General features: G+C 44.1%; 1 protein-coding gene across 1 annotated transcript in view; it reads left to right on the top strand.

Annotated features, from left to right (window-relative positions):
• The window catches only part of th2 (tyrosine hydroxylase 2), a 39,606-nt gene that overhangs the window by 1,338 nt on the left and 25,256 nt on the right, over positions 1–13,012 (top strand). The window contains exon 2 of the mRNA XM_078221095.1: positions 12,287–12,461. Coding sequence (XP_078077221.1) covers positions 12,287–12,461 — 175 coding nt within the window. The remainder of the gene's footprint in view (positions 1–12,286; positions 12,462–13,012) is intronic.

A 13,012-nucleotide genomic window follows, 5' to 3' on the forward strand; every position in this document is an offset into this window, starting at 1 on the left:
CCAGCAATTGAGCTGGCCAGCAATTGGAAGGCCATCAGTGTGGGGCCATTGTGCGTGCGCCAATCTCGGCAATGACAGATCAGCACATGCACAATGGCTCGCTCAGCACGCTGGTTTCAGCCTCTCCTGTGCTAATAGGCCCCACCCCTGGAATTTAATGATATTCACACTGGTGGCCTCTGCAGTGCCCAGAGTGTGGGAGATTCTTCTCTGAACTCCTACTGAAAAAAACAAACAGCATGGATTACTCCAGTTTTCACACAAACTCGATATTTAAATTTTTTTGGGAGGATTCCACCCATGGTAAAATTCATGCTGGACAATGGTTTTTGTATGTGTGGGGGTTGGTTTCAAATGCACCTGAGTTTCTATTGTGCTGAGAGAGTGTTACAGCATGAGGAGTAAATAAGCCAGCAGAAGCAGGTGCGCATCGCTCAGCAACTGGTGGCCCTTTAAGGTAGAAAGGTTTTTGAGTTTAGGTTTCAGCTGAATTTGTTTGCAGTTGGAGACAGGACTCTGAGGAGTCAAAATTTCTCAACTCTGCCAGAAGGTGTCGTGGTTCCCCAGGACGACAATTTATTCACATCAATTAAAACAGAGAGTCTGAGCAGCGATCTTCCAAGCAATAGACTTTATTTCTCAGCACAAGAGATAAAGTCGGGAACGTCCGGAACACTCCAAAGAGCCCTTGGGCTTACAATCTTTTATGTACATTTCAGCCTCCTATCTCAAGATCCTCCTCTCCCTTTTACAGCCTGTCCTTGGTTGTTATCTTACCCTACAGCCCTATCTTTCTTTGGCCACCATTAATTTTAGTTGACCCTTTATCTGTTTTCTTTGCATTTGGTCGTTCCCTGTTATATCTCTTCGTTTCTTAAACCATGGTGGTTATAACTCTTGCTCTTATCTGAACTTTTCTGTTTGTACAATAATCGTGGTTTTGTAGACTAAGGCCGAATGTGTTTAGAAGAAAAAGACATTCAGAAGAAAAAGACATTCTCTCTGCTGATTTATGGTCCACTATTAAGTTGAACCACCGAGCAGTCTTCCTTGTTTTCTTAAGTGGCTATTGTTTGCTTTCCTTAATTAGTGATTGCTATATTACTTCTTTAGTTCCTCTAGTTCCTCCGCTTTAATCATATCGACTACACTTGATTATATTAGGTCACACGAAGTTACTTTAGGTTACATATCCATTTTCACTACTTATCTAAATCTGCTTTATTATTTCACTAAAACCTATGAATCTGAATTCCATACTAAACTCATACAATATCCAGTACAATTTCCCTTACAAGTCCCCCCTTTGAGGCTATTCCCTAGCCTCATCCCAATTACCAAGCTCAAATAATCCCCTCGCTCAATCCCATTTGTATTTTATTTTAATCACTTTTCCCAGGCGATGTGGAGGAGCCGACTATTTTGGTCAGGGATCAGTGTCCCTATTCTAACTTTATCATAATTTGTCTATCCTGGTTCTGATTTTTGGGTTGCTCCTCCAGATTGCCTGCCCCTGACAGTCATCAGCCAAAAACCTTCCCACTCTTGTCTAGGGAAGGGAAAAAGACTGATTCCTGTGTACAGACTAAGTTCTCCTGGTTTCGTGCGGACTTCAGCAAGGTGCTGTTGTTTCCACAAGGTGATCTTCCACTATTGTAGTTATTTTACAGAGTGACGAGTTTCAACTTCGACCAAGGTCATTGTGAATCCACTCAGCGGGGGCGGCTCAAGATTTTCCCATTCCTCTGTTTTTTCTCTCGAGCGTGAGCTGCTTATCACCCGCGTCACCATCTGCCGCGCTGCCACTCTGGTAAGGAAGGATCTCAGGGCGGGTAAAAAACAACAAAATATCAATCCCAGAATGATTATTGTTGCGATTGCTACAGCTCCAGCTTTGGCAAACCACGCCCCCCATCTTCCTAATATTCTGTCCAGCCAACTCCATACCTCATGCCCAAACCCAGCATTTTCTTTCACTTCTTTCTTAAGATTTTTTAACTTATTCATGGCTTGTGTAAATGACCCTTCTGGATTCGTGTTATTAGGGATAAATGTGCAGCACTGATCCCCAAACATAACACACACCCCTCCTTTCTCTGCCAGGAGCCAATCTAACGCCTGTCGATTTTGCCACGCCATTTTGCTAGTCGCATCCAACTGCTCTCCTAAGGCCTCCAGGGCATCATTCGTATAATTAATAAACCTCTGCTGATTATAATAGATGTAATTGATCCACTCAGTATTCTTGCTGGGTGTGATCCAAACAAAGAGGGATTCAAACCCTGCAGCTATTTCGTTCCTAGCTTTGAACTCATTCGGGATGCCGCGGGGCTGTCCGATTGCATCCAATTTTATCGTAGGGTCAGGGGTATATGCCCTCTTAATTCTTTGTGATTTAATTTTTCTTTCCACCGGTAGTATCACAGTGCTCTGGGCAAGCATAACTCGGGCACATAGTCCCTTCCAATTCTGTGGTAGTTTTGCCAATAGCCCTTTCTCCGGGCCACAAAGCCACCAGAGATCGGCGAGTTGATTTTCTTGATAGTCTAACAGATAAGGAGGGGGTGTCCATCCCCCTTCTGAGATGATCAGACTAAGAACATCGGTTATATTCCAAATCCTTTCACACTCTCCTGTGTAATTTCCCACACTACTTCCTGTGCTACTTTCCTTCCAATAGCAATCTTGGATTTGTAAGTTGGGCTCTACACTCCATTCCTTTGGGACCGCGTCTACTGTCGTTTTTGGCCACTTCGGACATCTGTGGGTCAAGTTGTAGATGCCCTTTTTTACCCCAGCAAACAGGATGCAGTGGTATTGACACAACGGCGACTCACCTTTACAAAGGTTATCACATGCGGATCCGGAACAGTCTATCTTCTCATACGAGTAGTTCCGATTCCCTATCATATGATACCGTATATATGTGGTATATGGACGGCAATTTTCCTTTCTCCAGCTTTGTTGCCTGGTTCTACAGTCTCCTGATCCCCATGGTATATCAGTTACTTGGGTGTTAGGTTTCTCTGATGCACATACTACACACTCTTTCCCATCACTGTTTCTCTGACCTGTATACTCAGCCCATTTCCACCATTTGTTTTTCTGCGCTTTTTCCCAAATAGTATTTGTGCTCACTAATCGTTCACGTTTTGTTCGTCTTAATACTCTATCTTCCTGATTTTGCACCCTTATGTCTTCTGTATCCCATTCTCCTTTTCTATGGGTCACTGAAGTCCCTAAGGGAAATAGTTTCCAAGTCCCAGGTGGGGAATGGGGCCCCTTCCCTGTCCTCACCTCCCTCGGCACCTTGACTAATAGGCTCAGGCTGGGCATTTGTATCATCAGCCAGCTCATGTACAGAACTACTTTCATCATCCTCTATTCTTTTTGTTCTTCCTTGGCTCTGTTCCTCCTCCCCACGATTCTCCCCGTGTATTTCTATTTCTTCCTCGCTATCACTTCTGTCCACTCTGTGTACTTCTTCAATTTCCCTTCTCTCCCCCACCCCTGGTACCGTTCTGGTACAATGGTTCAAGTGATACCACAGTGTACTGCCTTCTACTTGCAACGCCGTGGGAGACACTTTGGTGACTTCAAACGGTCCTTCTCGTCTCGGTTCGTTCCAACGTCTCCGGAACTTTCTGATGTATACTCGATCTCCAGGTTTGATCTGATGTTCTGTTACCGGATTCTCCTCCTCCTTGGCTTTTTCCTGTTCAAATATAGTTCTATGTATAACAGTTAATTGTTGTATATATTCTTTTGTGCTTTGATCTAAACATTCTAGCGTAGGACCTCCTGATCCCCTGATCTTGGGTACCGGCATTACTCTTCCTGTCATCATTTCATGTGGGCTCAAATGTGTGATTCTGTTTTCCTGACTCCTGTATTGCATTAGAGCCAATGGCAGAGCATCTATCCAGTTTTTCCCTGTTTCACTGCAAATTTTGCTTATTTTAGCCTTAAGGGTCCCGTTTGCTCTCTCCACCATTCCTTGGGATTGAGGGTGATATACGCATCCAAACTTCTGCTTTACTCGGAGTGCCGAGAGTGTCTCTCTCAGTGCCCTTCCTATAAAAGCAGATCCATTGTCTGAACTTAATTGCGTGGGTATGCCAAATCTTGGGATAATTTCTTTTGACAGGAAGTTAATCACCGTTCCAGATCCTTGATCTTTGGATGGCGTTGCTTCTATCCATCTGCTGAATCTATCAATAATCACTAACATGTATCTTTTCCCCCTCACCACCTTTCCCATATCCACATAGTCCATGCATAGATGTTTAAATGGTCCTTCAGGAATGGGTATATGCCCTATTGGGGCAGTAATGCCCTTCCTGATGTTATTCTGAGCACACACCTCACACTGACTTAGTATGTAGTCAATCGAGTTTTGCAGGTATGGTGACCAGAATCCTTCCTTCTTGATCTTTCTAGCCACTTCTCCTCTTGCACAGTGGTCCACTCCATGCGCTTCGCTAATTAGTACGGTTAGTAATGATGTGGGTGCTATGACCAATCCCTCCCCATTTCTCCATATCCTGTCCTGTTGTCCCTGTAGTGCTCCTCTATCTTTCCACATTGTCTTTTCAGCTACAGAGGTTTCCTCCTGTAACTGTGCTACATCCTCTAATGTGATATGAGGTTCGATATCCCCCGTACCTGGCCCTGGGTGCGGCCTTGCTATTTCTACTGGGGCTATCGTAGCCTCAATGCATCCTGACGCTTCTTTAGCTGCCTTGTCGGCTTTGGTGTTTCCCTGTGTGACGCTGTCTGCTCCCTTTTTATGCGCCTGACACTTAATTATGGCTAATTCCCTTGGACCCATCATGGCCCTTATTAAAGCCCTGATTTGACCTTCGTGTTGTATTGGTCCTCCTCCGCTTTTCATAAATCCCCTTTGCTTCCATATTGCCCCGAACAGATGGCAGACCCCGTGGGCATAGGCCGAATCAGTATAAATTTCCACCGCTTCCCCGTTTGCTAGCTCACATGCTCTGGTCAATGCTTTAAGCTCTGCTAATTGGGCCGAACAGGGCTGTTCACATTTCTCTGCTTCTATAACTTCAAGTGTTTCCCCTTTCTGTTCAACTATGGCATAGCCTGCGTGGTTTCCTAAGTGATCCCTGTAACATGAGCCATCTACATACAGTATCCTTTTCCCTTCTGTCACTAGTCCCTCTGCTCTTAAACCTTTTCTCAGTTTCATAAATGTTTTTGCTTCTCTTAAGCATTCATGTTCTTCTCCTTCATGAGGTAATGGCATGTAATCAGCTGGATTTACTCTGTTGCACTTTATTATCGTGATATCTGGAAATGTAGTTAGCATTCGATAATGATGGATCCTAGCAGGTGTCAGCACAAATTTTCCTTGCTCAATCAATTCAGCTACCTTATGGTATACATGTATGTTTATCGGATATCCCATTGTGACCGTGGCTGCCTTTTCGTACGCCCACCAAGCTGCTGCCAGGCCTTGATAGCACGGAGGGTATCCCATTGCTACGTCGTCTAGCTTGGTACTGTAATATGCTACAGCCTGCCTTCGTCTCCCCTTGCAATTTTCCTGCATTAACATTGCTGTAGCAAATCCGGCTTCTCTGTTACTCACAAATAAGTCAAAGGGTTTGTCATAGGTCGGTAAGGCCAATGCTGGTGCCTGTGCCATTTCTCTCTTTATATTCTCAAATGCGTCTGACGCATCTTTATCCTATTTTAGTTTGGCTTTTAGTTCTCCGCACCCTGCCTCCTTCATTATCTTTCGTAGTGCCTGCGTTTTTTCGGCATAGCTCTCCACCCATTCTGAACTGAATCCTGTCATTCCCAAAAATGTCATCATTTGTCCCACCGTCTGTGGTTTCGGAACCTTTAGTACTGCTTCTATTTGCTGTGAAGCTATCTCCTTCTGTCCTGCTGATATTTCTCTTCCCAAGTATTCTACCTTTTTCTGGCACAGCTGCAGCTTTTTCCTGGAAACTTTATGGCCCCCTTCTGCTAGTCTTTTCAATAGTTTTAAACTATCCTTCCTGCATTGTTCTTGTGTTCCTGTGCATAATAATAAATCATCCACATATTGTATTAGTGTTCCTTCCAACTGCATTCCTTCTAAATCTGCTCTCAACACCTGATTGAATACATGTGGGGAATGTTTAAATCCTTGGGGCATCCTATTGTATGTGTATTGTTTCCCCTCGTACGTAAATGCAAAGAGATACTGACTTTCTTGAGCTAGTGGCACACTAAAAAATGCCGAACATAGGTCTATTACAGTAAACCATCTACTTTCAGGTGGTATATTTGTCATCAAGGTATAAGGGTTTGGAACCTCTGCTGGCATATCTTCCACTACCTCATTAATTGCCCTTAGGTCATGCACCAATCTCCATTTTTCTCCGTCCGCCTTTTTCACTGGTAGTAGCGGTGTATTACACCTGCTCCGGGTTTCTTTTAATACCCCTGCTTCTATCAATCCCTTAATCGTCCCTCTAATTCCTTCAATTGCTTCTGTCTTGATTGGGTATTGCGGCCTATACGGCCCCTGACGTCCTATCTTTAATCTGACTTCAACTGGATTAGCGTTTTTGACCCTCCCTACATCCGTGTCCTGTCTGGACCACAACTCCTGCGGGAGGGAGTTCAAATCCTGCTCTAACCTCTCTCTCCACTCCAGTTCCTGTTTCTCGATTTGCACTCCTATTGTTATCTGCTTCGGTTTCCCAAGCATTTTAACATCCAAAATTATTTTCGTCATTTGTCCATTCCTGGACGTCCAAATATCTACATTGTCTGTCTGGACAAATTCTAAATCTTGTGCTCTCAACACCATTAGTCCTAGGTCTTTTGATCTGTATCCTGGATTCACTTTCAATGTGACATGTGGCTCCGCCCCAGATACAGAGAACCATTTGTTAACCCATTCATTCCTAACAATTGTGAGGGCTACTCCCTCTAGTCCGATTAAAATACTTCCTGACTTTATTTCCTGTTCTCGTCCTGCCTCCCTTTCCCATTTCTCCTGTATCTCAGGTTCCTGCCCTTCATCAAATATCATTGTACTGTGTAATTCTGTTCTTGGCCATTTGGCTTGTGGAACCCAAGTGTTTATAAGCTTTCCCCAAACTTCCCATATCTGTTTTTTAACTTGTTCCTCTATATCTCCCAACCAATATACATTAACCCCTTCCTTTCCTGGTATTTCAAGTGGATACATTCCCATCAAATCAATTCCTTGTTCAGTGCATTCTAATTTCAGTCCTAAACCTAGGATTGCATCCCTTCCCAATAGATTTAAAGGAGTTTTATCACATACTAAAATAGGTACATGGGTTGTCTTATTTCCAATGGTAACAGGCACCGGCGTCGTCATTCGAGCTAATGTTACTTTCCCCGAGAACCCCACAGTTTTTACAAACTGGTTTGACAATGGTAAGTGATCCGCATATTTCGTTTGCATGCACGTACATGTGGCGCCGGTGTCTATCATCATGGGGACCTCGATCCCTCCTACTCTAACGTTAACTATAGGTTCCTGCTCTGCAGTTTCTGTTATCTGTACGTACTGTCCTACCATTTCGGGGTTCTCTGGGCCTCCCTATGGGGAATTCTGATGGTTTACCGGCCCTTGAAACATCGGGATGCTGTTTGGCGATCCTTGGATCAGTTGTTGGCCTGTCTGCTGCTGGTTTTCTCCCTGTCTGGGGAAATTCCGCGGGCAATTCCTTTTTATGTGCCCTGCCTCCCCGCACCCCCAACACACACCTGAAGGGCCAGGCAGTGGTCACTGTCTCGGAGTCTGATGATTAACCTGTCCCTGTCCTCTCTGATTCTGATAGGGTGGCCTACCACCTCCCTGTCCTTTCCCATTTCTATTCCAGTCAGTCTGACTTTGCAGGGCGTATGGGTTTTGATAATTTAGGCCATAGGCTCCTGGGTTCATGGACAGTGGGAAGGCAGAAATGTTATAGGTTATGACGGGCTGGCCTCCATCTCCGCTCCCCCCTTTGATTAGTGCAGGTATTTCCTCTGGCTTTTGCTCCACCATCATCGGTGCTATTTTTCTGGGTGCGAGATCCTCTTTTGCCTTCAGCTTATCCTTGCTTTTGATCTCCTCCAACTGTGCCTGAAGGAGTTTACGTTGTACCTCCTTCAGCTGTTTGTCTGCATTCTTTCCATCTTTGCGATGTCTCTCTACTGCATGGGCAACATAATCCACAAACTCTCGGTAATTTTTTGAGTCCAAGCCCACCACTTCCTCCAGCCTTGTCTTAGCTGGGGCTGGCAAGCCCTCTAGGATTGCAGCCCGGAACATGGAGTTGGTCAGTGGGTCTATTAAAATGTCCCTCTCCGTGTCCCTTCTCCACCTTTTTAATTGATTCTCCACATACACAGCTGCATTCTCCTCCTCACCCAGTGGCTCTCCCTTTAGGGTTTTTACATCCATTCGATTGGGGTACATATCCCGCAGTGCCTGCCAGATGTCTTGGCGGTACTGGTCCATTAGTATCCCATCCACCGCTGGGTCATAAGCTGCGGTCGGGATGCCAGCACGTCTCATTACTTCCGCCATTTGGTCCATTCCTAGCACCTTTGTCAGGAGAGCTTTGATGTCGCCCAGTGCCATCCTTTTTCCCACCATTCCCGCCTCCAACTGTCCAATCCACCTTCCAGCCCCATCCAAAATATTGGGTAATTCATTAATTAAATTAGGCAAATCCTGACCTGACCAAGGGATATACTGCGGTCTGCCACCCTTCAGAATCACCGGGAATACCCTTTTCCCTCTCCTATCCACATCTGGAAACTTTACAGGTGGGTGCCTTTCCCGCCTTGATTTTCTTTGCACCCCTAACACTGATTGCCTCCCTTCGTCTTCACTACTCTCTTCTGTTTCTCCTTCCATCTCTCTATATCTTGTCTCTTTTCTCTCTCCCTTTGTGCCCTTCCCTCCTTCGTCATCTGTTCTATGTCATATTCTCCCTCAAAATTCATTGTGCCTGATATAACTGGGTACAGTCCCGTGGAGCTCTGTTTCTCTAAGTAGGGGGGTGGGGCGACGTTTGGATCTTCTAATTTTGCTCTTTCCTCAAGTTGTACTGGCATCTGCATTCTACCTCCCCTCCATACCCCTCTTCTCTCCTTCCCTTCTTGTTGGAATAGGGCTAATATCTCTAACTCCTTTTCTCGCTTCTCCCTTCTTTTGCTCGATTTATCCTTAATCTTATAGTTCTTTATCATTCCCTTCTGGTCCTCACACCTCTCTATGGACCATGTGCCTTCCTCCGGCCACTGTGTATTGGTCTTATTTGTTCTTTTGGCCCATTTTTTAGAGACGTGTTCTATATCTCCCCTAAGGGCTGGGAACTTATCCCCTAACATCTCCACTGGTGTCTTAACTTGGTGCGCCATTACTCATCTTTTTGGATCACTGTCACAATTTTTGTCACTTAGTCTGTCAGAGTTAGGTATTACAGTGATTATTACTTGCTGTATTGTTTTTCCGTGCTCAGTCCCCTGTTTACCTTTCCTTTGGATTTCTTTTGCCAATATCTGTAATTCTAACCGGGGTCCTGATATCCACTTCCCCGTAGTCCCCTGTCCCGGCACTATCTTCCTCTCCCGGGCCAGAGGGTAGTAGGTTTTCACTTGCTCGTCTATGTGTATAAGAATCCTGTATCGGTCAGATCCCTTTATTAATTTCTCTAGGGTTTCCAATTTTATTTCGTCTATCCAATTCCTATCGACTACTCTTTCCCAATTTACATACGGCCACTCATTCTTTATCTCCTCTAAGTTAATTATGTGTGTAATCTTTTTCCAATCCAGTGTTGCTTCCGTTTTTGTTATTATTCAAAGATTAGTTATTCCCAATCTTGCCACCAGGCAATTTTGTCAGGGTAATCTTTCCAAGTTGTTAGTTATTACCCTACCTATGTTCCGACTCTCTCTCTTATTTCTGTCCTTCACGCTGTTTTCTCAGACCAGTTTGTTCAAATTGGTCTTTTACTTCCTCTATTCTAGCTGCTACTCCCCTTTCCTGTGGTTAAAATCCACTCCTGTGCTTTTGGCTACTGTATTAGGTCAGAGAGTGATCTCTCACTGATCTCTCTCCCTCTCGGTTGACGTCCCTTACCCGAGGTCCTGGGTAGGTTTGGACTGGCAGATTTTCCCACACTTACTCTCTTCTGGGCAAGTCGTGACCTGAAAAACCCGCTCCAAACCGCTTGACTTAACCTAATTGCATTACTTTAGCTTTCGGCCTTTTTCCCGTCTCACTTTTTACCCACTCACAGACAATACAGTATTCGCAGCGCGCTTTTGCATGCAAAAATTCTGCTCTTCAGATCAGACTCAGTCTCTCAAAAATTTTTACACAATTTGGTTTTACCTGTGCAGGATATCTTTTTGGGTTGGGGAGATCCAGGACCAGCAGAGAGCCGGGCGCAACGGGCCTCGAGAAAACCCCTTTCTGACAACAAGGATTTACATGCATGCAAGTCTGCTTACCTTGTTGACAGAAGGCCGGCTGGGGACCTCTCGGTTCCGGTCGGACCACCGTCTCCGCCACTCCTTCCAGATGCTTTTCTGGGCGATCTCTCACCAACCCTGCTAAGCAGCGCCAATTTTGTCGTGGTTCCCCAGGACGACAATTTATTCACATCAATTAAAACAGAGAGTCTGAGCAGCGATCTTCCAAGCAATAGACTTTATTTCTCAGCACAAGAGATAAAGTCGGGAACGTCCGGAACACTCCAAAGAGCCCTTGGGCTTACAATCTTTTATGTACATTTCAGCCTCCTATCTCAAGATCCTCCTCTCCCTTTTACAGCCTGTCCTTGGTTGTTATCTTACCCTACAGCCCTATCTTTCTTTGGCCACCATTAATTTTAGTTGACCCTTTATCTGTTTTCTTTGCATTTGGTCGTTCCCTGTTATATCTCTTCGTTTCTTAAACCATGGTGGTTATAACTCTTGCTCTTATCTGAACTTTTCTGTTTGTACAATAATCGTGGTTTTGTAGACTAAGGCCGAATGTGTTTAGAAGAAAAAGACATTCAGAAGAAAAAGACATTCTCTCTGCTGATTTATGGTCCACTATTAAGTTGAACCACCGAGCAGTCTTCCTTGTTTTCTTAAGTGGCTATTGTTTGCTTTCCTTAATTAGTGATTGCTATATTACTTCTTTAGTTCCTCTAGTTCCTCCGCTTTAATCATATCGACTACACTTGATTATATTAGGTCACACGAAGTTACTTTAGGTTACATATCCATTTTCACTACTTATCTAAATCTGCTTTATTATTTCACTAAAACCTATGAATCTGAATTCCATACTAAACTCATACAATATCCAGTACAATTTCCCTTACAAAGGATGACTGGACAGGACCAGGGAGCTGCAAAGGGACATGGTTCCAACAGAACCAGATAACCAGGGAATTGGGACAGAAACAATGTTCATGATGAAGTTAAGAGAACAGAGACCAAGGTATGGTTCAAGAGAATTCAAGAGAAAAGTAATCAAAGTGTTCCGTGTTAAGTAAATAGTTGCAGTAACCAGATTTAAAGTGGGAAAGCAGAATTTGGAGGTAAATCAAAATGTTGATGTCACCTTAATATAGTCTGGGAATTGATAGTTGGAACATTTGTGAACAGTTTGTACAACAGTCAAGAAAAAGAAATCCTAAAGGGGAAGTGATAAAACCTGGATACCGGATCGTTGTTAAAAGTGGACCAGAAGCTTTGTTTAAAAAGTATCATTTGGAAAACCTGGACTGGATTTCAGAATGCAAACTGCTAATGGAATGCATTATTGTGAAAGAAGATTTTAAAGTGTTTTTGAGAGTGGAGTCTGGAAACTCTCATATGACAATCATCTGGTGGGATTTTGAGGTGAAATCCACAGAGTTTCACTCGGGGTTCAGAGCGGAGTGTGTGTGTGACCAAAGCATATCTATCCGCTTAAAAGGATTTTGCATTATTGAGGTCATTGTCGCTTAAAATGGGTTTTGTAATCCATGTTAATCTTAAAATCTATGTGCATTTGTTAAGATGGGGGAAGTTAAGAAGTATATCATAATCCAGCTGTTTATGTTTAATAAATGCTTTTTGAGTTGTTTTCAACTCTTTCATGTAATTCCTTGTGAAAAAAGGGATATTGAGAATAAAGCAACCCCCAATGATCCATCCAGCCAGTGTTGGCAATGCTCAGTCTGGGTCAAAGTGAAAATGGCCCCATGTGAGGCCATACTGAAAGGATTAATGAATGTGATGATTTGGTTTGTAGGCGTATGAAGCTCAAATCCACCACATGGAAAGCAGAGAAGTTAGAAAGGGCAAAGGTGGGGCAGATGGCCTGGATTTCTTCATCAGATGCGAGGTGCACAGTTCTAGAGTCAATACTCTGATAAACTCTTTAAAAAGAGTGGCTGAAGATGTCAGTGTCAGTAAGGAGGAGAAAGGTAAGGGACTTCTATCAGTGACTCACTGCTCAGGAAACTCAGACTGAAACTCTGATTGACCCCTATTTTTGTTCAGATGAATTTATACTGCAACGTCAGCTTTGATATGAAGTAATTTTAATTTTTTTAATTCATTCACTGGAATGTACAACCGGCTAGACCAACTTTTATTGCCCAGACCAGTATTTATTGCCCATCCCTAATTGCTCTTGAGAAGGCAGTGGTGAGCCGCCATTAATTTGGACAAGTCCCCAGGGCCAGATAGGGTCTATCCCAGAATACTGAGAGAGGCGAGGGAAGAAATTGTTAAGGCCTTGGCCAAAATCTTTGAACAAAGAACAAAGAACAGTACAGCACAGGAAACAGGCCCTTCGGCCCTCCAAGCCTGTGCCGCTCCTTGGTCCAACTAGACCAATCGTTTGTATCCCTCCATTCCCAGGCTGCTCATGTGACTATCCAGTAAGTCTTAAACGATGTCAGTGTGCCTGCCTCCACCACCCTACTTGGCAGTGCATTCCAGGCCCCCACCACCCTCTGTGTAAAAAACGTCC

This window comes from Mustelus asterias, chromosome 9 (assembly GCF_964213995.1).
Source record: "Mustelus asterias chromosome 9, sMusAst1.hap1.1, whole genome shotgun sequence".
NCBI lineage: Eukaryota > Metazoa > Chordata > Chondrichthyes > Carcharhiniformes > Triakidae > Mustelus > Mustelus asterias.